Source organism: Phaethon lepturus, unplaced genomic scaffold, assembly GCF_000687285.1.
Source record: "Phaethon lepturus isolate BGI_N335 unplaced genomic scaffold, ASM68728v1 scaffold2830, whole genome shotgun sequence".
In the NCBI taxonomy this organism is placed as follows: domain Eukaryota; kingdom Metazoa; phylum Chordata; class Aves; order Phaethontiformes; family Phaethontidae; genus Phaethon; species Phaethon lepturus.
The window spans coordinates 47494-75042 of NW_010513857.1; the positions used below are offsets into that span (position 1 = coordinate 47494).

Here is a 27549-nt window from a genome sequence, read left to right on the forward strand (position 1 = left end):
AGAGACAAATTGAACAGATTTGAAAGGGACTGCAATTCTGCTGAAGGAGTTAAACTGGTAAGCATAATGGTAACCTTCTAGCGTTTGATTAATGTTGGCTATAATTTCCTTTTTCTCCATTACAGAAAGCAAGGAAGGAGATTATGTGGTGAAGATTTTACCTAGATCTTTCTTGCTCTTAGAGAAACTTTTGGTTTTACTTGCTCCGACTACAGTTGACAATACATTGAGGTAGCAATTCAAAAGACTACAATTGAAATAAGTTTTCAAAATAGTTTAGCCTCTAATGATTTACTAGGATGCTCAGAATGAAACTAGCATGCAGCAGATTCATATCCTTAAAAAATAATACCTCTTCCGTGCATATACACGTAGACAGGAAGCCAGGCAGGCCTTCTCCAGCCTCTGAAGAGAACAAATAAAGGCAAGGTTACCTATGCTAAAACCATTAGCATTTTCTAATTTTCAGCAAGCCCCAAACTGTTTCTTCTAGCCCCAGGCAGTGGTATGGGCACTAGCCTTTTGGCAACATTGGTGTGTGATCTTCCAGTCTTACGTTCTGCAGAAGGAAAGCCAAATCATGGTTTTTACAATCACAGTGAAAATACTGCTACATAAACATGACCCTTCACTGTTCTCTCCAAAAGAATAATGCCACATACACACACTTTCCTTAATTTCTGTCCCTGTCTTATGTCCCTTTGCCTTTTCTGCATTTATACAGGACTCGTGTTATATGGAGCTGAGCGAAAAAGAGACAGAGGTGCATGGGCAGTCTATATCCGTACTTCCTAATGCCCCTGCCGTAACAACCATGCCATTCTCTAGTTGCAAGTGGAAAACAAGGAGAAAAAAATCTCGGCTTGCTTTTCAGTGCTGTCTGTAGCTGCAGTCCCCTCCTACCAGTTATACCTTCAGTGCATCCTACAGAACGGGGTCTAGAACTGCATGCATACATGTGCACAGAGTCATATACAAGACTCTTAGTTCATGTTTGTAAGTAGCCACAAAGTAATTGTCCCATTTGGGAACTTCTAAGAGACAGACAAACTGCTTATACCTACAGCTGTGCTGAAATCATCTTCAAAACCTCCAACTGGGTATTTTCTTCTACAGCCATGTATTTCAACACTTACTACCTGAACTGAGTGTACAGTTGACTCTTCAGACAAGTGAAGAGTGGCTGAAGATCTTCATACAGACTTCACAATTTCCAAAGGGCAGCCCTGTGCATCATTGGCCTGTTAAGCCCTCCTTGTTTAAAAAAAAATATAAAAATCATGACCAAAAATGCTAGATTTAACAAGGCAATTTTGGGTTTATATATAAGATATCTTGTTGCAATCAAAATACCCTTGCTTGTGTAAGCATTTCAAAAGCCCACCAAAAAGATTGATTTTCTATAACTAAAATGTCTGCCAATTAAATGTGGCTTAAGAAATTAATTTGTATATTTCAGCACATTCTTTTTTTCCCCACCTTCTTTATTAGAACTTTAATGCGATAAAGACAGAATCCCTGAAAAAAATGCATTTGTTCTGCACATAAAGAACAGGACAATTTAGAGTAATGTGCATGAGGTTTTAACAGTAATTTTATTGGCACAGTCCCTTAGGATGCCTTATATGGAGGATGTACTATAAACTACCTGCAAGGATTTAATGTCATACTGTCACATCTCTATTTTGACACTGGATTAATTTGTATATTACACCAAGTGTAAATTTTAAGTGTTCTGCGGAGGAAGAGCAGAGTTTAGGCAGACTTGGAGTAGGCAAGCTGAAGTGCCCCATGGTATTTTTTACACCCAAGCAATTACTAGCAAAAACACATTGGAGAGCACTGTGGGCTGCATAGTTAGTAGCTATTCTTTTGCCTGATGCCAGAATAATGTGCTTTTCCCCACAAACAATTACGCTTGAGCAGGCACTGAGGGTAGAGGGGAGGTAAGTGCGTCCCTGCTCAGTGATAGGAGAGATATGCTTGCTGCGGGTCAAAATAATCAGTCTTCCCTCTTTTGTGACTAGCAAAAGTTTGACATTGGTACTCGGACTGGGTAACAAGAAGCAGTGGGATGTTGGTTTGAAGGGGGGAATATAAGCAGTACAGGAGGCACACCTGCATAAGAGCAAGAAAAAACTCAGTGGTCTGTTTTCATCTATGTGATCCCAGCTAGCGCGATTTCCTAATTTCCGACAGGTCTGTTAAGCCCTGTGCTTTTATTGGTGCTCACTTGCTTATCTTACTAAAATAAATCAGTGCATATCTGCTACACACATGTGGCCTGGAGAAGCATTTATAATTTTATTTTCCCACTTCTTGCAGGATATATTTTGTTCTATTTATGTAATTTATTCTTTGCACAGTAATGAGTCCATCAAACTACAGATCATAAAAATAAGACTGGATACTGTATATCTCAGGAGCGTGGCAGGAGAAAATGCATTAATGTCTCCTGCCTACTCATACAGGTTCACAGATATCTACATTTTCAATTTTGAATTCTGTACTTTCAGTTTTGAACTTAAGGGAGAAGGAGGATCTCTTCTTTAACAGACAGCTAAGATGTCTGGGCCAGTCTTTAGTCCTGACATGATTTTCTCTGAATGCAAACTTTTCTTTCATCTTTATATATCCATGGGAGAATACATCTACTAAGTATACGCTGTGTGTCAGAACTTATAAAAGCTTCCTAAAGGAGCCATATGATCTTTTACATTATATCTTCTGTGAGGGTTTCTCAGTGCCTTTCAAAAACTGCAGTTAACTAGACTGCAAACAGGTTAATAATAATTAGCACTTACATTATACATGATATGTTGAAATTAATCAATCCTCATTTTATACCTAATCTGTTTATAATCAGATGTCATCACTGACATATTGTAGATGAGTAGTCCTAGCCAAAGGCCAGCATCCCAAGATGGAGTTGAATACAGAAATAGAGAGGCATTACTGCAATCCAGACTTGAAGTTCTCTCCTCTTAGTCCATTTTGGTCACCTAAACATCACTGGCACCCAGCCACTGAAGCATGTATGTACTGTATGTGAGCCACAAAACCCATGTGAGTCACTTCTGCCCGGCTTCTGCTGGCTTCTGTTCAGGGTCAACTCGAGTGGGTCTCTGCCATGCTCAGAGGCAGCAGGCATTGTCCTGGAGCTGCCACAAAGTCAAAAATCAATTGCAGCCCTGAGAATGGGGAAAGGGAGGAGGAGGAGGGGGAGAGAGGAGGTGGTGAGCCCAGTGACAGGTCATTACCAATTCACAGGTGGAGCACAGCTAAAGAGTGGTTGCAGACTGCTGCTAGCTAGTTGTGCACAAAATAAGCATTTACTTGTTTAGGAGGAAAACAGAGAACGTTGTCTTGAAAAAACTATTGGATTAGTTTAAGGCTCCTCCTTTGCTGTCCAAGAGTATATAATATCGCTCCCTTTTCTCCCAGATTTGAAACATACTATATAAAACCAAAATCCATTGATCACTACTGTTGCTGCCCTGCCTGACTGTCTTGATAGCTCTTGCACCAGCGCAAGGGTGCTTCTAAGAAGCTGCATAAAGTAGTGCTCAGAGACCTGTCTTTTCAACTCTGAAATGTCTACATCTGTTTCTCACTGTTACTGGCAAGCTGTAGCAATTTTTTTTAATTTTAACTTGTACTTACTGTAAAGCTTTTATTTTAAGTGATGTGAGGGGGTTTGTGCATGTTGTAGTGCTTAAAAATGCCCCTGTGAGACAGGGTTGTTGAACAACAGACTTGCATGCAGATGGATTTGTTTTGCAAAAGTCATCAATTAGAGCATCTCACAGCCATCTTTGGAGAATGCAAGTATCTTCCATTATGAGTGGCTTAAGGAGTCATGCTGCTTTCTAAAGTGATAGCTGCCATCTAATCATATTGTATGTCACACTAATATTCATCTCAAATATGCTGTTACTTGAAAGCATTAGCAAAATATGTTTTAGCATCTACTACCTTATCTTTAATTGCAGTCAAATCAATGATCATTTTCAGTTTGCTACAGAGCTGTTGGCAAGCAACGCTAGGTGGGAGAAGCTGCAGAATTCCTCTCTAGTACAGGCAGAAAAAGGAAAAGTGTTGTCCCGAACCTTTGATCTCTACTACAAGAAACTCAGTGTTATTTTTCCCTTTCCCTTCTATTGAAACTGTACTGGAGCTACTGTAGCTTTAGCAGAGTAACATAGAAGATACTCAAGCTGAGTGTAAGAGGAGTAGACCAGGATCTGCTTAGCTCTCCCTCTTCTCCAGTTTCTGACTCCTACACTGCATTAAGCTGTGCCCTCTGCAGGGCCTTTCCCCCATCATTCCTTGAACATTTCCAATAATTAATCACTTCAGAGTACCATTCCTTGATTTTTACATAGTATTTTGGGATGCTGCATATCGCTCCATGACTGGTCTTTCTGCTGGTCTCCCCAGTAGTTTCCCTATGTATACATGAGTATGTATCTGTATTTTGAAATGTATGTAACACCGAGTCATCTTACAAAGATCAGTTGATTAGGAATGGCAAAGAATTAAGTTCTATGAGCACGTCATATAAAGTAAATATGATCACTGAATAGCAGTTGGTTTCTTATATGGGAAAATAAGTACTTTAATGATTACCTTTGAGGAGACTTAACTTCCCTTCTGCTTTTCTTTCTTTTCTTCCCCAAAGCAAGCTGATGCACAAGTCATTTTTGTGTGATATGTTTTTCAGATATGGAGACAAGTGAAAAAATCCAGAAAAGTGGAGCTCTTCAGGTGTTTGCGAGTCTGTTGACGCCACAATCTTCCTGCACAGCAAAAGTAGCTAACATCATAGCAGAAGTAGCCAGAAATGGTGAGGTTTTCTACAAGAACTTTTCTGCTGGAACATCTTCAGTTTTTCACCTCACTTGTCAGTATGTTTTACTTCATTTATGTTTTCATTTTGTAGATTTGACACCTTTCATATCCCTCCCTTTCACTCTTTTTGTTTTTGTTTTGTCAAATTTTGTGTCTCTACCTTTTTAATACAATCAAAACAGCATCTGACTGCTGGAATTTTTTTAGTCCTTACTTTCATGCAATTTGTTTTTTAAACAATCAATAGTATAATTTATTGGGCAGAAGTAGCACGCCATTGGCTTTATGAAATGCATATGGAAAAAAAAAATGCATTATTTGTGCATCCACTTACACATAGTGCATGTAGTTACAACAGGGATTGTTGTATGTTCCACGTACAACAGTCAATTGTTTTTTTGGTCTGAGATTTGGGATAACATTATTACTGTTATGAGGCCTTTGATACCACATCAAAACCAGTTACTCCTACCTAAAGGGGTAGGAGTACATTTGTTAGAGTAAGAACCCAAGATCCCAAACGAGAATCAAGGGTCCATTTTGGTATGTATTATATACATATAGTCATATAATGTAGGAGATAATCTAAAACTATTTAGATTTATTTTCTTTAGAAAGAATTATCTTAAAGTTCACCCAATACCCTGCATACCTTGAGCTCAAAAGAATGGCCTCATATCTGCAGGCAGGCACTACTGGCAGACCCTGTGATGATGGTAGTGGAGGTTTATGGCCAACTCTTCTCACTCCTTGGCTTGCTGCTCTCCCAACCAAAAAGGCACAGATTGCATTTTGCGCTTTCCTTCCCCAGAGGCCAGGCAGAGAAAAGTAGGATGTATCTTAACTGCTGTCCACATGCATGCCTGGCAGCCATCTCTCTCTCTCCCTCTGTAAACTGTCATGCTGATGCCTCTTCAGGGAAGGCACTACATCATTGCTGACTATTTCCACATTCCCCTTCCACCTTTTCTTAGGAATCACAATACTAGAGCTTCATACTAATAACCCCTGTGTGACCTCCTCCACCCAATTCACTGATTTTGACACAATGGATATTCAGAAACAACATTAACAAGAAAAGAAGATACACTTCGTTAGTTTTTAATTTTTAAAATTATTTAGATAAGTAGCCAGTAAAAAATGTAAACACAGAAATGTAAACTTTTAAATGTTTCAGAATGATAGATTCATGCAACTGTACCACGTTTTTTCTGTACTTAATTCATAATAAGTATATTTAAAATATTACAGTCAACTGTGTATCATCACAGTTAGTCCTTTTAGCTTATACCTCAGAAGGGGGAAAGTTAAGAATAAAAACAATGTTCACAGTAGCTTAACTGACTACTGTGCAGAATCCAGCAAGATTCTCTTACAGAGCATTTTAGCCGATATCTTTCAAATCTCAATTAGTACATGAAATCTCTGAATAGTTTCTAATGTATCCTTTTCCCTGCCAGCTTTAAAATTGCTGTTATGAGTACAGTCCTTCAGAAGTACTGGTATTTTACCTGGTTCATTGTACAAAATAGCTTTTTGTCTTAAGAGTTATTAGCAAGTGTAACTCACTGCTAGAGGTCCCAGTTAAAGTGAAGTGTCTGATTAAAGCGAAGGTATTCAAAAATTATTTAAGGTGCCCAGTGCTTTCAAGTCTGAGATGAGCTGGGTGTTTCTCTTTGGATTCTAACACTGTTGAAACAGTTGCTTAAGCAGGATAGCAGGGAACACCTCATTTGAATTCTGTTGTTTTTGTCTTACATAAGAATACAAGTGTTTCATGCTTATATTGCACCTTTTTTCAACAAGCATCAGACACTTTGAGAAATTTGTGTTATCAACATCCTGCAGATAGTAGGCATTAAACCCAGGCAATTGAACTGATTTCCCTATGGTCTTGTCGTGCCATGCAGTGCTGGCAGAGCTGGGACTAGTGCCTCTGACTCTGAATCTGGGCTTTACTGATAAAAGAACATCTTTTTCTTCCCCACTTCTTGTTTTCCTTTCTCATTCACCTCATCTGGTCCTCCACACACACACACATTTGGTCACAACAAATCCCTCTGCTTACCTCAGTGGTTTTGTCATGTTTCATCTCCTTTTCACCTCTTTGTGCTCTTGCTCTGTTTCACCTCTCCTGCTCACATGATTCTTCTTCCTCCCAACATGATCTCGTGTTAGACTCTCGCATTTTAAATATCCAAACACACAAAACGCCTTTTATAGTCAGTCTTGCTCCAGCTACAACCATTTCACTTTCAACTGTGAGCATACTGAAGGCTCAGACGCACTTGCTAGGTGGAGTTTCTTTCCCCACTGTGGACCGTTTAAACCCTGTTCCAAGGTCTTTAGTCTCCTCTTCTTTACCAGGTGTAGGAATGAGAACATTATCTTCATAGTCTGTAATACTACAACACAATTACATTTCTCTTTTGAAATCTTGTCCTCCTTTTGTTTATGTTAGTCTGTCCTCAGTGGTTCCCCTCCTAACTTCTTAAGCAATTCTTCACTGTTTCCTTCAAAGGATCTGCTTCATTTCCCCGCCAGGTTAGTGGAAACCTTCTAAATGACTCTGTTCTTGACTACCTTCTCTTTCTTCTATTACTTCTGTGTAGTATCACCTGCAAATATAGTTGCAGTTACCACATTTTTGTTGCTATCTCACAGATCTGTTTTGCTATGTATGGCACCATTTCTTCTACTGCTTGCTCTTACCTTGAAAAATAGACGGTTGCTCAGCATATTGGCTAATTATTTTGTTGCTGAATGGGAGACTTAAAAGATTCTGCTCACTCCAAATAGAAGGAGGGCAGAGGAAGAGTTTCTTACTCCTTTTTACCACATGAGCAAGAATCTAAACATAGAGCAGAACAGACTGAGAACTCTCAAATCTTTTAGGAGAGCACAAGTTGAATTTCCTGTCACAGACTAGGAGAAAAAAAAAATAATCTGACTTTGATGATGTAGAGACTATGGTATACTAGAGAGTGTAAAAAAGTAATGTAGGGAGAAGCAGAAGAATAGAGAAGAATTTTTATAGGCAATTAAGGGAAGAAGAGTCTGAGGGGACAAAGAAGACACAGGGAGGAACATTGATATGTTTAGTAAATAAACATTGATATGAAGATGAAAGTGCATCATAAAGAAATAAATAAAAAGTTACAAGGACAAGGCAAGACCAATTTTAAAGAACAGACGTATCTGGTATTTGTTCTGTTCATTATGGTAGATACCATCACCATTTATAACGGTATAGAATCTGTCTACATTTTTTAAATGTTACAGTATCTTAGGAAGGTGGGTTGATTGTGCTGACTGGTATCTTCTGTTGGATCTGTGCAAGTGTATAGATATAGCTGATACTACTTCATCTACTTGTTGATATATCAAAGTAGATATACCTCTGAATTATATCTTTGGCTAAAACAACACTGCAAGATTAACTACAAAAGATGTAAGATTTTGTAACTACAGAAACATTAAAGAACATTGTAATAAGTGCAACAAAGGGAGTATTTAAGAAGATGTATTTGTACTTCAAGAATTGTATGAAATCTTTGAGTTATTGGTGTGAGGGTTTCTGTTGATAAAGAATCAGAAAGCCTTTCTCATTTCTTTTTGTGGGGCTTGTACACCCTGGTTTAGTCTATCACATAAATGGCAAAGTAACACAAAGGTAAGCTAGTTTTGGAGACCCAGCATAGTCTAGGATCAGAAGAGACTTAATTGCAATTCACAACAAATCAAAAACTTACTGACCTTTTGCCTGTTACAATGCTACATGGCTGAAGGGTTCTCTGTAGTAAATTACTAAGTAACACTACTGGTGTATCAGGTGGTTGCTTCTGTAAACTTCCCTTGCAAAATGTGCAGCACAGTGCCTGCCTAACTATAGCTCCTTGTGAAGACCAGTCCTTTATCTCGCTGACACCAGGATAATTCTCTATCTGTGACTTGAAATAATATTTTGGTTCTCTGTGACTGGGGGACATATCAGGAATGAAAGACAGAAAGGCAGAGAGCTTCCCAGTGGATGGATCCTCTAGCTTTTCTCCCATGGTAGGCATCAGTTAGACTGTGGAAAGGTACAGGTCTTTGGGCTCACATAATCTCTCTTGTATTTCTCATTCTTTTCCTTTCCTTACCTTCCAAATAAAGAGCCTGTTATTTAGGTTTAATTCCTTTTTAATTGCAAAAGCTTTTCAGGAGTTCTAATCAAGGGAATAGAGAGTAAAAAAAATGCCACTCATTTTGGAGTATGAATACTAGTTTTAAATCATCTTTTGTGTTATTTGGTGATTTTGATTTATGTCGAATTTGTTGGGGTGGAAGAAAAGGTTGTGAATTCACTGTTCTTTTCAGCGCTTCTTTATGATGCTAAAAACATGCTCAGTCTGGGCTATGTTAAATTAGGTTCCATGGAAGTCAATTAAATACTATTAATTCCTTCTGAGTTAATGAATAATGGAAAGAACATAAGCCAAAATCCTGACCTGGGCTTATTCTCTAGAAACTTGCCTGAGAACTTACGATGTCTATGCATGTGTTTATTCTCACAAAAAGCCCAGCTGCAATGCCATGGAATGGAAGAATGGAAGAAACTGAAAATAGCTGACTTGTTTTAACAGTCTTTGTATTATTTGCAGAATTTATGCGGAACCCATGTGTGGATGCTGGGTTGATTCCTCCTTTGGTGCAGCTGTTAAACTGCAAAGACCAGGAAGTATTGCTCCAAACAGGACGTGCCCTGGGCAATATATGCTATGATAGCCGTGAGTGTTGAAATATGCCATATTTTGTAGATGCTCTTGGAGGAGGGAGGGGAATATTTTGGTGTTCTATACATTGTGTACTGAGGAGTTATTTTCCTCTTTTCTTGATTTTTATTTGCAACACAACTCTTCTGATTGTATGGGACAATTGAGTGTCACACTTGCATTATGCTTTTGTGACAGAAAGATGAAAAAAACTGTTCCAATATTGTGATACAACTGGATATAAGAAAAGACTTGTGATCCTGTGTTGTTTTTTTCTAAACATAATAAGCTAGGTTTTCAAAGAGCAGGTGCTACATACACAGAGGTCTGAATAGTTAATTTTTCCTCAAATAGAATGTCTCAAAGAGAAAAGTCAGTCAGAAGGGAATATTCATATTCTACCAGTCTCAAAGCTGTGCAGAGCTACATCTGTGGCTGAAATGATGCCTGAGCTCTGCTGCTGATTCTCAGAATTCTTATGTGGCCAGTCAGTTGCTCTACGATTACATATTGGTATTTTTGGTAGTCAGGGGTTATGGTGGGGGAGGGGGCAGGGGTTGGTGAGGTTTTTTTAGCTTTTTGTGGGCACAACAAATTTTGCACTGCCAAGCAATTGAGTTTTGAAATGCAATTGTGACTCCATGTGCTGATTACATGCATGGATATGTCATTTGCAAAACCAAACCAGTGGTTGCAGTGTTTTGAAAATGCAGCCTCATTATCCTCTACTTTAAATACTTTGATAAAAGCCAGTGCATGATAAATATGGTACAGAAGCAGAAACACCATCTCATCACCATAAAACATCTTTCTATGCACATGAAGGAATTAGAAGCCTATGGATGTCTGCAGATGGGAAGGGAGATGAAATTGTAAAAGCATTTTGTTATCCTGAGATTTAGGGCCTTATTTCATATGGCAAGAAATTTTCATTATACTATGTGTTGCATTTACTAAAAGTTTTGCTGTTCTGAATACTGTCTGTTGAAAAAAACAGAATTATTAGTAGCTTTTCTCCTTGCTACTTTTTTCATCCTAGTTTTAAGTTTACATTTTATATTGTTTTAAATTACCTTGTCTTTGACCTCAGGGAAGTTAATCAGATTTTTCATGCTGGCGTTTCCATTTACAGACAACCACTGCTTAAGGATATTAATGCATAATTCTTTCATTCAGGATTTTCTTTAAGGTGACCAATCAACTGAACAGCTGCTTCCCCATGGAAACTTCGAGTAGAAGCTGTTGAGCTTTCTATAACATAATTTATTTACGGTATTTTATTTCAGGGTCATACGTGATATAAAACTCACTCCCAGGTGGCACTGGTTTATTTCATATAAGTAAAATCTACATAACTGTTCCTGTCATTGTTATTCAACCCACATTTTTTCATTAAGTACGATAAGAACAGACAAAAATGGTTTTGTAATATCAGGGATTGTGAACTATTGCTGGCTTTTACAGTGCAGGATTTATCCAGTACAGAAGTATTTACATGCCTTGTGTTGCCCTTCTGTGGAGCAAAGCCAGCACTGGTAGAATCTACAGTAGGCAGACACGTGTTCTGTATACCACATGTGTATACCATCCCTGTGTATTTGAATAAGATTATTGAATAGAGTATAATAAAATGTCACAAAAAACAAGATTAGCATCTTGGATTTGAGTGGAAGAGGCTGTTTGCAATCCTCATTTATCACATCCACCCTCTCTGACTTTATTTTGTATGTTATCTTAATGTGTAATGATTATGTAGTTATATACCCTATCCTAAATTCTCATTTAGAACAAATACGTTCAATATGTTTATTACTATAAAGTGTAATATATTTCTATGTATGACTATTATTTTCCCTAACGAAGAGCTTTAAAGTATAACAAAGACAAGATGCGGAAGACAATAGTTCTAGTTAAAAATGTTATGTATTGATAGTCTTTTTCTTTTCAATTGAGACAAAAGCAGCTGTTACCCTTCTGATAATTTGTACTCGTATAGGAACTTGAAATACATCAGTATCTATATTTTACCATATACATGAGCATTTTTTCACTTCTACTGCCCATGTAATTATAACATGCAGTAATGAGGAAGGTCTTTAAGTCCTAAATCAATGCTAGGCTGAAATTACAAAATCAAGCCCATATTGAATGGCTCATAGCAACATTTCTGTTTATTGAAAGCCCCAATTATCCTGTATTTCATCCCAGCAAGCATGCATCACTGTTTAGTGACAGTTTGTGCAAAAAGGAGTTAATTGTGTCTCTATTTTTGAGAGAAGTCTGTATGGCGCAGGATGAAAATTGAGGGACAAATGGCTTTTCCTATAGGGAAGGCCCCTTAAAAGTGGCCTTGCAGAGAAGGATTGCCTGAAATTTTTTCTTGATTAAATGAAAATGGCAGTGGTTTCTCAGAGTTGCTGCACGAAGGTAAGACCATTTTCACCTAAGTTCAGGAGGAGCTACTCCTGAAACATGGCTGCTGTGGAAAGGTAATCCATGGCTAAGTCCCAGTGCTGGAAGAGGTTTAGTACATTCCAAAAGGTAAAAAGGGAATTACACACTTGCTAGCCAGAGGCCTTTACTGAACACATTCATCTCCACAGAAAACATGAAATGAAAACCTGTCAACTTAATGGAAAAGAAAATCTGTCAGTAAGTTTGATGTACACGTGCACAGTGTTGCTGTCTGAGTGCTCGTCAGTGTTAGCCCCCTAAAATAATACTGAATCACCTGGTTGAACATGGAAGAAGTACAAAGAATTAAATGCATTTCATAAACAGTTGAAAAGGAAAAAATAGGTCAACTTTATTGCAAGCAGCCTTGAGAGCATCCTTTATAAAGTATTTATGTTGTGAAGAGATCTGCTTTATGTGAGTCTCTGAACATCAAGAATACAGCAAGTATAATTACAAAGTAGAATAGAAGAAGGAAGCTTTGTTATTACTGATGAGGCTTCTAGTCTCCCAGCCTTCCTCTTGTGTGCAGATGTGAAAGAAACAATTGAGGCAGACAAAAAGATTTTAAGTCAGAACCAATGAATTTAACTAATCACAGTATGCAGACTGTTCAGCGCTGTCCTGCAATTTAAGAACAGATACACTACTGTATGTTCCTGTACAGCCTGTAATTGTTCTACATACTTTACCTAGTAAATGCCACATACACATCGGCCCCCAAATTTTTGTCAAAGCAGAAAGTGCAAAGCAAAGATCTCTCCTCCACTCCCTCCTGCTTTCTCCCCCACTATCTACAGCCTGTACCAAGGACAGCTGCTTGTACTTCCGTATCCCCAGACAACGGAAACCTCAGCCTCGCTCAGGGACAGAATTTTGCCTGAACTCTGTTACTAGATGCAAAGCTCCTATCCCACTCATACCTTTTAATCACTGGTTACCTTTTTTCACTTATAATTAAAGCTGAATTCTTTGGCATTGTCCAATCAGAGCATAAGACCTATACATTTAGCTGCTTCACCACTCCTTATCCGTGAATCAAACTATAGCTACTCGCCTACTGCCTGTCTTTCCAGTCCCAGCCCCACCACCCTCCCCCCCCGCCATTCTCCCCGGTGCTGTTTCTTTAGTAAGTTTGTTCATTTAGGGCTGTTTGTTACAGATGTACTGATGTTACAGACTAATAGGGCATACCTCCAAAACTAAGTTCGCCCCGCACCATGGTTCCACACGCAACATGAAGATCTCATCTCCATTGTTGCGAAAGGTTACGTTTAACACATAACACAGTTCTTGCAACAAAAAGCAGTTTCTTAAGTCAGAGCAGAACGGTTAATTCTGCTGTAGATAAAGCCTAAAAATGATTTGCTACCATCCACTCTGATAGTTGGGATATTAAGCTAAAGAAAGAATAGCATTATCCAAATTGCAGCTTGGGATCACTTCGTGAACAGCCTCAGGGCTAGTACACACCTCAGCTCTTTCTGCTGGCTTCTTTCCCAATAGACTGGGAAGACTCTGGTGACCTGAATCATGTGGCAGATATAGATTGAGTGCTTGGGGGACAGGGAGAGCGAGACCACAGTTTTCAAGTTAGGCCTGCCTTCTTTCAAGACCCACATGATAATGCAGGAGAAAGACAAAACCTGTCTGTAGCCAGGTCTCTGTCCTGCTCTGACACCTCACACACCAATGCAGTTTGTATAGATGAAAGATCAGGCCAACCAGATAAATTTTAGTCAAGAATTTTAATGCAAGATGATGCTATAGTAAAATAATAGTATTTTCTTAGCAGATAATAGCCTCACAGTATTTTTTATCATTAAGTTTATGATGCTCAGGCTATCTTGATCTCAGTGATCTTTCCACAGCTTGTTACACACCTCAGTTTTGAACTGATGACAAACTATTTTCCTGTGGTTTTATATCATTGAGCACGTTGTAGAAGCTACCATAATTATGCAATAAAAGCGATAATTATAAGAGGAAGTAAAAGGGTATGGTTTTTAGAGCCTATTCAGTAGCCATACAGACTAGAGAGAATCATTCTGATTGACTGCAGTTGACATTAGATTAGACTCTTACCCATTAGAAAATAACTTGCTGTTTAGAGCATCTACATATTCTGAAAGCTATCAAAGGGAAATAAGCTCTCCATATATCTTGTAAGGGAAATGAAAAATTTCCCATTCTGCCCTTCCATAATATTCATATTAATGGTAATGCTTAGAGACTTCCTTGGGGAAATCTCAAAGCTATTGCTTTCTGAACTCATGCACAACCTTGTTTCTTCATGAAACCACCAGCCTGGGTACATGTTCTCACCAGCCATACTTCATGGTGTAAACAGCTAGAGAATTGAAAAGAAACTAAAACCGCCAATTCATTCTATAAAGGCTCTCCTCTGACAGCTGCTTATCTGCCTTTTTCGGCAGGAAATTTACTGGGTCCTTTTCTCATTTCCCAAGCTGTACATTTCTTTATTATCTACTCAGTCTTACTTGTACTGATGGCAAGACTACTCGCTGAATTTCAGAGATGTGGCCTTTCACATAGACCCAGATCTCTCTTGATCCCAGCCTTAACACCAGACCATAAACATTATACCATTTCTTGTTAAAAAGATCTCGCACGTGCTATAAATTCTGTATACTCAGCTGCACATCCTATAAGGATGTGCAGACCTCTTGCAGAGATCTGCTAAGAAAGGCTGAGTACAAAAATTAAAAACTACTAATTTGTACAGTTACATACATCTGCTCTCAGATGCTGAGGTTAATTTCAGGATTTAAAGCAGAAAACCAGACACTTAAGAATTAAACATACTGGAATGAAGTCAAAGTCAGTTTTCTGTAAAAAATGGCATAACCTTTTTCAGTACCATATGGAAAACCAGCAGAATCCTAGAACACAACTGGTGTTGATAATGGCAAACTACTGGCTAATCATTTTTATGAAGGTCACCCTGATTCATGCAGCCAGGCAGCATTTTAGCACAGTCTTTCAGTTTTCATTGTACTAGATCCTACCAAATGCAAATGCCACCTGCTAAGCTGTTTCCCAAGCAATATCATGAAATTGAGACCAGAGGCTTTAACTTGCTTGAAAACTGATTGTTTACAACAGCTTACAGAAAATTAAAATTCTAGTTTTTAATTGTACAGCAATAGTCAGTCTTAGAAAACTATAGCATTTTTGGTTAGAAGTCCTTGATAATGCAGTATTTTTTCCAAGCCTCTGCAGCACAAGTATTGCATCAGCTAGAAACTAAGCATACCATATGCATGCCAACACATACTTTCACAGTAATATTTAGTACTTATCAGCAATTAATCATGAATGTTCTTAGAATAATATCGTTTAACAGCTTCCTAATGTACTTATTTTGTAGCCAGCCTAAATGGAATCAGAATGATGAGGAATTCTTCCTAAAGCACCAGAAAGAGCCATTCGAGAGGTGACAGGAAAAACATGAATTCTCATTCTCAGGCTATTACTCTTTTTAAAATTTACATTCTAAATATTAACTCTACTGAAACAAGTGGCAAAATTATCATGACTTAAGCCAAAATTTAACAGAAGCCCACATGGGGAGAAAATAAATAATAATAATAAAAAAAGAACAAAACTCAAATTGCCATAGATTTTCAACTTTTCCCTTAAGATGAAGGTATGAGGCCTGATTTTCTGTTTGTTTTAAAGAGTATAGGTATGATACGTCCTACTTATTTTCTGCAGTGCAAATATTTTTCCTCTTCCTGTTTTTTCCAGGAAGATTATTTGAATAAGCAGAATAAGTAGATCAGAATTCTGTCAGTACAGGTACAAAGAAAATAAAATCTAAGAAACAAAGCAGACTTTTTCTGATTCCTTACTTTCTCCCTCTCCAGCATTTCATTCACAGTCTTTAAAGTTTGTGTATTGCTCATATTCCAACAGGCTCAGAGACACCTGCTTAATTTACAATCAAAATAGAAGCCACAGGCAACAAGGAAAAAGAAAAAAAAAAAACAGATAAGAGATGGAAAGTGTTTCCAGGGTCATAAAGAAGGTCACGAGCAGACTTGGAAAGAAATCCTGCTTTATTCACTAGACCTTGCTGCGATCCTAAAAGCAAGTTAAAGATTCAAGCTTTGGTTAAGGACTGAGCTATTTCTTCATACTTCAAAGGTAAACAAAGTAGGAAAGGTAAAAACTTGGGATTCTCCTAATATTTATGAAGACTGAAAAAAAATTCCTTATCAGGAAGAAAAGCTTTTAGAATTTCAGTAACAATAAGTGAACAATACAAAATATGTAACTCACTCTTCTCCTTTCAATTCAACCTCCCCTTTCATATCTCTTTTCACTTTGCCTTTTAAGATATTTGAAATTGTTCATATTTATAGATAACTGCACGGTCACATGTTGTTGCTTTCAAGCCCCTCAGAAAACAAAGCTTGTTAGTTGAATGTCTAGACATGGCCAGAGTGGCTAGCTTATTCTACTTTATTTAGAAAAGTAGGCATTATGTGACTATAAATATCAACTGTGCATATATTGCACAGGCCAAGCCTTTTAGTTGTTCATATGGTAGCTATACAGACATCTGGTTTTATACAGCATTTCATACAGTGCAATAACAGCGTAGAGTTAACATACAACATATGCAAACCACCTAAATTGTTACATTTGTTGTGTTCATATCTAAGGAATACTGTGCAACTTTCAAACAGAAATTGGATATTATTGGCAAAGAACTGTATTAGTAAAATCTATTCGTTAATGCATTGAAGCTCTTGAATGTTTCAGCCAGGGGACCAGGGCTGTGTTTGGTTAGAAGGTTTCCATAATACTGTTTGTACACTAACGTAATCAAGAGACAGTGCCCACCACAGGAAGTTATATCAAGCAGAATTATATCTAGTTGAAGTCCCTGCTCATTGCAGAGGGGTTGGACTAAATGACCTTTAAAGGTCCCTTCCAACCCTAACTATTCTATGATTCCAAGTTGCAGCCTAAGTATTCAATAAAAGATGGTGAGGAAAGAGTTAGGTAAAACTACAGATAATAGCAAGATGGTTAGCATTAGCAATAACAAAGCTGTCTTCCTGTCACATGAGGTGTCAGTATGTACAAAGAGAGCTGATCTTTGAGCCTTCTTGATCCGAGACTGCTGTGTGTCTGGTTAGTTGTGCAGCCAGCAGAACAGCCTGAGGAAGCAGGGTGGATGCCTTGAATACCCTATCTGCAACAACATTCACATTTCCCCGCAAAAAGAGTCACTTACCTGAGACAGTGTCCAGTTTATCGCCCACATCTTGGCACCACCTGGCCTCTTGAGTGCAGGCTGTTCTGCAGTCGTAGTGCACTGCTAGTGCCCTCCAGTCAAATCAATGGGTTGCCTTCTACTAAGGAGGTAAAAGTTTTCCTAAAACAACACACTTTGCTGGTGTTTCTCGGGCTGTATCCTGCAACTTTTCAGATACAAGAATCTTCTACAGGTCAGCTCCTCCATGCAGACTGCACACTATCAAGCAGCAGCACACACACTGCTGCTTGGAGTTGCTTTAGAAGACCAGGTCCTCTCATTCCCTCTAGGCTTCATGATAGCGCTAATCCCAAACCCAAGACTCACCCCAGCTTCTCCTGGATCCCAGGGCCACTTGCTACTTTCTCATTTCTCTGAATATTTTGCTTTATTCCCAGGGCCTACCAGGATCCACAAATATGCTTTATGGCAGTTTTTTTGGTTTGATTTAGTTTTTTGCTTCTTGGGCTTTTCACACCCTACTCCAAATCCCCATGGGCTACACACTTTCTGCGACTGCTCCTCTGGCTGCTTTGGTGGAGACCCAGAGCTCCTTCAAGCTCCTTCAGCTAGCGGTACCATTCTTACAAAATACCGGGTTAAGCCTCTTGCCGGGTTCCTTTCAGCAGCACCCAGCAGAACGTCCCTGTTCTGTACTGGACTGTGACCACACCATACTCAGTTCACACCCTTGTTCTTCGAGAGTTTGAAGCTGAGAGATAGCATTGCACTCAAAGCCTGGGAGTAAAAATTCTAAATTAATTGCTGTGTGCAGGTTTAGTCTGTTAATAGCATGAGATGCTATAAATACCTATTTACCAGTATAGAAAAACTGCCTGATGTTTTACTGTATAATTGGATTCCATGATTTACTTCATGCTGTATGAAATAATAAGCATAGGCTGGCTTCAGCTCTGACTTATGCTTTCATAAACCTAGAGTAATTTGTTTGACTGCAATGGAATTACTAAGGAGTTGCATAGAGTTATAAAGTCAGCTGAAGAATGTGCTGTAAGCATATTGCACATGGAAAGGAAGACAGAGGGAAGTGTTACATTCAACCTTGAGGGCCTTTACGTGACTTTTATGTATCTAGTAGAACTTTTACATACTGCTTGGCTTCTTTATTTTCAAATAGAATTCAGTAGTGGAAATGACTACTGTTTAAAAACTAAAATCTCCTTGGAATCCAGAACAAATCACCTGCCAATACTGAGACTAATAGTATCTTATGTCTTGTTGCTGATAAAAACATTTCTGCTTTATATTGAAATCTCGGGTCCACTAGTAGAATTTGACCGGAAGTGAAGTATTGAAAAGTCTTGAACAATAAACTCATCGCTGTTCTTTTGTCTGAAATCAGAAACACATGATTTTTCTCCTATATATCTGGCATAAGAGGAATATGAAAAACAAGCAAATGTTATTGCAGTTAAGTTGTGGAGTTGACTCTGGCTTGCGTTGACTCTGGCTTGCATTGACTGCTACCTGAGCATAACATTAGGGAGATTGCGATACTGGCACATGTACCCCTCCCTTCAAACGTTTCTGCCAAACTTCTGACTGTAGACAAAAGAAATCCGACAATACTCATGAGAGAGATTAGGGCATCTTGGCATTGATATCCTATGGTCCACACATTGAACATAATATAAGGAGCCTACCAAAAATACCCCTAGATCTCCATTGGTACACATTTTAAAATTGTATTTGTTGAAATAAACCAGTTTCGCAAGAGAGCCCGTATGCTGCTGTATCAGTTGTCATTGACCAGCAAATATGCTGGCAACAGTTTTATTCAAATAGATCAATGCTACATATTTTCAGTCCATGAAGGCACTATATTAAAAGACAGTGTTCTGTTAGCATTTCAAGTTTACTGTTTACATATTTACTATTTTAGCAATAATTTCTAGAAAAATAACTTATGAGACAATACCCTCAATGCAGCTGGGGTTAGGGCTAAGGATAGTTGCCAGCAGTTTAAGATTAACTTACTACAAGACCGTTCTGTTTATCTCTGAAGCAAGCATGCTAATTCAAAATTATGTTTTCTACATAAAGCAAACATTTTAAGGCTATATTGATTGATTTTAAATCAATAAGAAAATAAAACAAAACTGTACTTCTGGTAATCAGAGTCTTAAAATTCCTGAAGGAATTAAGTAAAGGGAAACAAAATTTCAGTACAAGACAGAGCAATCCCCCAAAATATCTTTCAAATTATGAAAACACGACTCTCAAAATACGGTATTGCCGTGTCCAGTCCTGTGTAGACAAGTGCACAGAAGACATGGCAAAAGCAACAAAAAACTAATAGTGCAATATAATTACATGAAGCTTACTTTCCTTGAAAAAATACGATTTATGCAATGCTGCTTTGTGTTCTGTGACAGGGTTGTAGTCTGCAGTCTTGCAGTCAAAGAATTGACAGAGTCCAGAATCTAGTGATTTAAAAGCATACACAGATTCAGATTAAAAGTAAGGCCACGTATTAAAACTGAATGACAGCATTGCTTTAAAAGTTTTATCTTTACAGTGTTCAGGCGGGGGGGGGGGGGGGAAAAGGTAAACTCCCAGTTTATTTAAGTGGCAATGTTTTTCCTAATGTCTATATAAATAACAGGGTTTACACTAGCTAAGGGTTTGCCCCTAAAACTGTTTTTTTTATATTTTCTCTTTCTATTTTCTTAACAAGAAGAAAGAAAACATGTAAGCAGGACCCTTCTTCCTTTGGAGTTCTCCTCCTGCTGTTTTTTCCCCCCACATGGTCATAATTTTCTGTATGTCACATCACAATTTCCTCTGTGGTAGTCAGTTTGATATCACAGAAGATTATGACTTCAGGTGAAAGAATAAGCAGCAGGAGCAGGTGAATGCATCAGTACAAAAACTATGCAAAGAGGACCTAATTAAAAATCAGAGGAAAAGAAGAATAAAACATGTAGAAAGAACTCTTCCCCTCCACATCTTGGGCTACTGTAAATTAGTTCATCTTTTAAAAAAAAAAAAGTTATCCATAAAGCACTGGTCTAACCTAAGCAATATTTTGGTCAAAAAGAATGGAGGATTGGAGCCAAACACAATAAAGATGAAGCATTTAAAGTAAAATGGCAGTATGTCATTTAAATGATTTGATCATTACACCCAATTGCAGACTAAAAGAGTTTAAAAAGGAATACTATATTTTTTTCCATGTCACCGAAAGCTACTGTCTTGGCAGCTTGGTTTATGCAAATCAGGGACCTTGATCATACAAATCATCCTTTTCTTCACTGACTTGCACCATTTATACCAGTGCAACTATTTACACAAATAAACTTTTGTAGAACATTCATTGGAGAAAGGAGAATTCAGGTTTCCAGTTGCAAGACAAACCCAGAACATTTCAAAGTACAAAGCTTAAATTTGAAGCCCAAAAGATAATTTTTAAGAAATGCTGTCAAATAGTTTTCTAGCTGATTATCTGAGAAGTGGGTATTTTTTTGAAGCCTACATATATAATAAACATAGTAACAATAGGTCAACTTGTGATTTCTGGTGCTTTTTAAAGGTTAAATCTATTTTTGAGTTTTAAATCTATTTTTTGCGTTTTGAATCTGCAAACCAATATGGGGCCCCTACTGAGAAATATATATGAAATTGTAGTGTGAAGCACAAAATTTGCATTTCAGAATGAAGATACAGTAACAAAGACTTAGCAAAGAACTGTTTGGAAAACAGTGGCACTGTGGCCATCATGATGTAAAGATACCATAGGCAAAGGTAATAGGACTGTTCATACCTTACCTTTTTTATGAGGAAAAAAAATAGACAAGCTTTCAACCAACCATTCAGTACATCACTATGTTGAACATAATTTTCTATGCTTTTAGATCAAAGATGCCATCATCACCAGAATTGTAGACACCCACCTAATTTTTACCAGCCTGTGGGTTTACTCATCATATATACACTTGTGTGTGTATATATGTGTGCGCATACGGTGTGCATCTTTGCAGAACCAGGATCATTACTGAAGTACAAATGACTTCTAAACAATAGTTTAAGTATTGGAGATGATGAAGAGAAAAGTTTGGAGTAATGAAGGAACCAAAAAAAAAAATTTTTTTAATTTAATTAAAAATTGGGTGAAACACAAATTTTTAGAACTGTCTGAAACTGTGCTGTTTTTTTCTTGTGAAGAACCCAGCTCTATATCCTAATAGAACATTAAGAAGAAACGTTTTTGTCCAAATCAGTATGACATGCATCTCCTTCTTTAATGTCACTTGAATTGGCAGAGCTTAACCTTTATATTCAAAAAACTAATTCAAGGTTTATATTAAAGCAAAAATATTTTCTGATATCTGCCTATACTATGGCACAGCCATTTGCTTGATGTAACTATATTTCCAGAAATAATAACCTTACAGTGGTGACAAACATCAAAGTGTTGGTGCACGTGCTTTAGAAATAACTCATTGGCTGTATATAGCTTATGCTTTACATTGTTTTCATACTTTGAGGGGTCACTTTAATTCTTTTTTCCTGTTAACCTTTTATGACTTAGTAGTTTGGTTTAGGGTTTAGTAAACTGGGGAAGAAAACTCAAGGGAAAATTATGCAAACACATCTTCGGAAAAGTAAATTGAAACTACTCTAAGTGCTGCATTTTAAAGACCTACCAATCATATGCATTAAGAAAATGTTGGTCTTTGACTTGGGCATCCATTGGAGCAGGCACGGCTGAGCGACAGGGAAATTTGACGAGACTTTCATAGGGGGAATGTGAGCAGTCACAGCAATTTGATAATCCACATTAAAACCCAGTTTTGCATAAAACTCCTATGAGCAACTCAGGATAGAAAAAGAGACTGTACCGATTCTTAAAGATGGTTGCATTGCATTGGGCTAAAGAGCATTGAGGAAGTAATAACTCATTCTGTAATAAATCTTACTGTGCATTTTGTAGGAAAAAAAATCCCTCTGGTCTCTTGGGTTGTTGTCATTCTGGCATCTTTAAACGGTGCTACGTGTGCTTAAAAAAAAGCTACGCAACAGCATTGCCCTTTGTGAGCTGTAGTGAAGCATTTTTAAGCAGAAATGTGAATGCTCTCATTAAACTGTTCAATCACCGATGTCTTAGGAATAGCAAATGTTTATTTAAAAAGGTCACAGGAAAAAATTTCAACACAGCTTCTGAGAGGCTGGAAGCACGTTAAGTGTGGGAGTTCATAGAGCTGCTGAACTGCAAGGTAATAGTTGGACTGAGAACAAGACACAGCAACATGCTGTGGTCTTGTTTTGACTGTAAATGATTTGGAGTTCGGTGAGTATTCTTGTGTGCAAAATCTGTTTCTTAGCGACAGCAGGGAGAAGTGAGTCAGTAATAAGTACATGGAGCATTCTGAGTCTGAAATACGCTTTTTGCTTGGGGATGCAATGGAGTGTCATAGCCTGAGCTTGGAGTGGGTAGTCAGGGCTAGGCTACCTTTTCCTCCTACATCTGGCACAGGATTCTTTGCAGCCCTGCACTAATGAGCTGAGTTAATACTCTTGAGCATAACAAGGCAGCACTAGGAGATCCTAATTATAGCACCAGCCCAGGTCTGTTCTTCACCCAGCTGCCTAGGGCAGAGAAGCAGCTACAGAATGTGAGCTCTAGCATGGGAAAGAGGTGGAGGAACAAACTCAATTAAGGCACCTCTTTTACAAATCTACCAGCCTATGTAGTCATGTCAAAGTCTGGTACATATAGCCTGCCACCTACTTGGGAGGGATCCTGAAGTTCATTTTACCCTAACATTTTAAGTATACTGTACAGACAGAGAGACATTTCTTGGAGTGAGATTTGTTTCTGAAACTTTCCACCTCACTTCTGCTGTCCGAACAGCAGAAGCTAATTATCTATCTACTACCTAACAAAAATATTGTGTGGATAAATGTTTTTTCACATATTTGAAGTGAGAGGCTATTATGTACTTAAAGATACAGCAGTTTTTGATATATAACTTCTTTTACAAACCAGAGAGAATGGAAGTAAAAGGATACACAAATTAGATTTTCATTTGTTGTAAAATACTATCACACAATTATTTTCGGTGGAATTGTGCCACATTACATCCAGGTAAGGAACATGGCTTGTAACTGGTTTTTGTTTTTTTAACCCTTGCTTCCAAACCCTCACCCGACTTAACCTTTATGTTATTATTTACTTACATACTTTATATGCAGTTCCATATCAAGATACAGGAACAAGCTTGATACCTGATTCTTATATCAAGCTTAATTTTATCATGCTTTTAGTTTGTTGATTTCAATTGCATTATAGTAACTTGAGGACCACATTCAGTCCATCTGATCCAGAATCAGTGATTCAGTTTCACTTTGCACACCTGTTTTGACTCACAAAAGTGAGTCAAAGATTTCTAGTTTTTTTCCTTCCTCTGCCCCCAGTAAATTTATGACTGTAAAACCACAGGATTGCCCCTTTTGCATTCCACCCCCATTTTTCCTTTCTTCATTTAGTCTAAGATTGGATCCATCTTCACAGATTGTGAACTGCTGTAGCACTGAAACTATTGACAAGGTTGGGATGAAACATAGAAAGCCTATTTTTCCTAATGTTCACAAAATGTACCACTGTCCATCTAAAAAGTGCCGTGCAGTAAGCATGGCTTGATTGATGTCCTAAATGCTCTAGGATGGCTAGAAGTGAATCAAACTGTTCACTAGTTATTCAGTTGGGCTATTGGTTTCAGTAAACCCAAATCTAACTATTTGATTTGGGGTTACTGAAACCAATAGCCCAGTAGCGGCGAGGTTGCTGCTGCTCCCTTTCCCTAGGTCCACCCACTAGCAAGGCTGAGTGTGTATTCCCACTAGGCATACAAATACATACACGATACGAATGTACTTACACAGCCAGCCACAGAAATCAATACAGACAGACAAAACAGGGGAGTCAAATACAAATCGTGTATTTGCATAACTTTTGTAATAAAAAATACAAGAAGAGAATACATAAAACAGGATGCTGGAATATTCCAGCCAAGTTTGGTGTTTTTTCCTGACGATTTGCACTGAATCTGAATACCTGACTATGTTGTCTCACTATAGCAGGACTTCCTTTCATTTCAGCATTATGCCTTTGTTTGTCACTGCATCAAGGATGCGAGAGATTTATTTCTCTCTCTCCTTTTTTTATAGTCCTTCTTTGACATAGAATCTTATCTTGAATTTGTTTGACTGTGAACAGATTCCACTTTCTCCTTTTTCAAAATGGAATATGCATACCTGCAATGAAACACGGTCCCCTGATGTCCTGATTGTGTCCAAGGTGGAGACAGTCATAGCAGTGATGTTCTTCCTCTGTTGCATGTGTCAGAGTTATTCTGCAAAACATTTATTACTTTGGTAATAAATGTAATAGTTAAGATCCACCAAGAATTACCCTTCCTCCTTCAGCTCCACTCAGTAAATTATCTGAAGTCCCTATATTTACCCCTCATATATATATGTATATATATATTTATGAATATATATAGCATATATATTTATACAATAATTATTGTGCTTTTACTTACATATAGTATGTAAGGGTTATCAGTGCCTCATAAATAGTATTAACAAGAATTGGAACATTTAGAAACTTCTTTTTGCAGACCTCTGGAACACTTTATAGTGGAAGATCATATTATAAATGTGGACAACCTTGGTTTTCATACTGAATATGCTGCAGAATGAGGAAAACGTGGTAGCTTGACCTCCACGTATGATGGGGAGAGAGAGGAATGATGATAGAGTGGTGAATAACAAGGAAAAAGGAGATTTGCTTTGGAGCTATTAAGAAATTGAGGAGAGAGTTGGGGGTTTTTTCTTATTTTGCAAAACTTGCTTTAGTGATTTCCGTCCCCCCAAGGTTTTGTTTTCATCTAGGTTTTCCAGTTAATTCCAACTGTAACTCACTTGGAAATCTCTCCTTTTGGAAGCCCTGGAATTTAGGTTACTGACTGTTGTCTGTTGCTGATTGCCTGCTGGCAAAGGAAGTGGTATTGTTGATTACTGTAATAGAAGGCCAGTTTTTCCTTTATTTGTACACTGAAACATCAAATCTGATTTGTTATACAGAAAAAGTTCCATGCAAAGATTATGGTGTGTTATTTACGAAATCTCAGAACATTGTAGTATATTATAGATGCAGAGCAAATATTTCTTTTAGCCATACAAAAAGAATCTGATAGTAATATTAAATTTTGGGTATAAAAGTACAAAGAACATGCTGTGTGACAGAGTGAGTGCATGAACAGAGTTTGTGACTGGGAACTAGTACCTCTGTCTGCTTTGTTTGTTTTATTCCCCATTTTGTTTTTAAGTAACCTAAGCAATTTATTTTCTGTATTTCATTTTCTTGATCTGCATAACGGCTAGATTAATTTACCTGTGTGTCTATGGACTAGGCTTTGTAAAGTGCTCAGAACCTCCTTCTGGCAAACCCAATGTATCTGCAAAATACTATTTATCGGCTCCAGCGGCTCTGCCTCAAACACTGAGCTTCTTTACAAAGGTATTAGTGCCGGGTGGTTAATCCCTTTTGTTGTAGGTGTTTTCACTTTCCTAGCTCTGTTGCACTAAAAGCTGGCCCTCAAGCATCTCTCTAGATGAATTTGACAACACTGGAGAATTGACTTCACTCTGTTTAAAAACTTCATTTTGTATGATTACTGTTATGTTCGGGACTCTACGGTGGGTTTTGGTTTCATTTTTCTTTAAATGTAACTCTTTGTTTTACAGATGAGGGCAGGAACGCAGTTGACCGTGCAGGTGGTGCACATATTGTAGTAGACCATATAAGATCACTTTGCAGTAAAACAGATCCAGCCAGTGAGAAGCTCTTGACTGTCTTTTGTGGCATGCTGATGAACTATAGCAATGAGAATGGTAAACAACACCGAAAATTTGCTTTATGTCTGCCAGGAGAACAACCCCATTAAAAAAAAAAAAAAAGATAAAAATTAAAGTCAACTGTAGGTTTACATTGTGGATACTAACACTAAGTTATTGTGAAAAGACCAAGTACCTCAATTCACATATACAATGTTCTATTTCAGTAAAATTACGTCCCTAAAAATACTAGATATCTTCCTGATGCAATTCCATATAGTATATTCCATAAAGTTTTAAAATCAACATCTGGAGTTTACTACTTTGTCCAAAAGCAATACATGGAGATGTATCATACAGCTTAGGAAAAAACTAGAAGGCTACATTAAGTCCTCTCTTGTTCATTTAGTATCAAACAACACCATAAGACTAATTTGTGACAGGCATGCGGTGTTGTCTTGTTGATGATTTGGGGTATATATGCCAAACAGTTTTCCTTAATCATTTTTCTCCTTGTGAAATGTATACAAAACCATATGTTATTTTCTTCTAAGATAAATGGGGAATGATTTAAGTGTATATTAAACACTCTTTTGTGTCTACAAATTGCAAGCTTATGTTCTTTATCCCATGACATGGACATGTTTAGGGACTGGGACAAAAACACAAGATAGTATCTTAAATGAGAAATCCTTGGCCACTGAGGGTAAGAAAATAGCGTTCTACACTAGTTGTACATACATACTGATATTTTAGTACCTAGTTTGCTGCTGCGCACAAGCATGGTAATATGCCAAAGCATATTTTACAGCATTTACACATTTCCAAGTTTCTCAAAATTTGAATCTCTAGGAAAATTGGGATAAATGAGGAAAGCTAAACAGAGGCTGTTCTCCTGACTTGCAATGGCACAGATTGCAAATGTAGTTAGCTACTCACATTGTTTCTTCAATCATGCCCATTTCCTGAATTATACTGTTTTATCTTAGGAAGAAATAGCTTCTTTATTAGCTGCTCACCATTTCCTTAAAGTTATCACCTGCTATAACTCACTTTCCAAACCTATGTCCCTGAAACTCTTCTACTTTTCAGGAAGGTCCTTAGGCTTAACTTCTTTTTTTTAACCTTTACTGTATAAATTTTTAATCTGCTTTATCATATCTTCTAGCATAGTTTCCTTATGTGTTTTCTGTGCCACCTCTCTGGAGCTCTTGCTCTTAGTGTTACTTATATGCCTCCAAATATCACTATTCTATGTGTCTCATCTCTTCTCTTGTTCTTACATTCTTTTTTTCCCTCCTCTTTTCCTAGTGTTTTCTAAGAATACTTGTTTAC

At 37.7% G+C, this 27549-nt stretch overlaps 1 protein-coding gene across 1 annotated transcript in view; it reads left to right on the top strand.

The window, feature by feature from the left end:
• The window catches only part of RAP1GDS1 (RAP1, GTP-GDP dissociation stimulator 1), a gene marked incomplete at its 5' end in the record, with an annotated part of 65613 nt that overhangs the window by 13439 nt on the left and 24625 nt on the right, over nt 1-27549 (top strand). The window contains 3 exons of the mRNA XM_010291101.1: nt 4724-4846; nt 9495-9620; nt 26125-26271. Of these exons, the coding sequence (XP_010289403.1) occupies nt 4724-4846; nt 9495-9620; nt 26125-26271 (396 nt within the window). The remainder of the gene's footprint in view (nt 1-4723; nt 4847-9494; nt 9621-26124; nt 26272-27549) is intronic.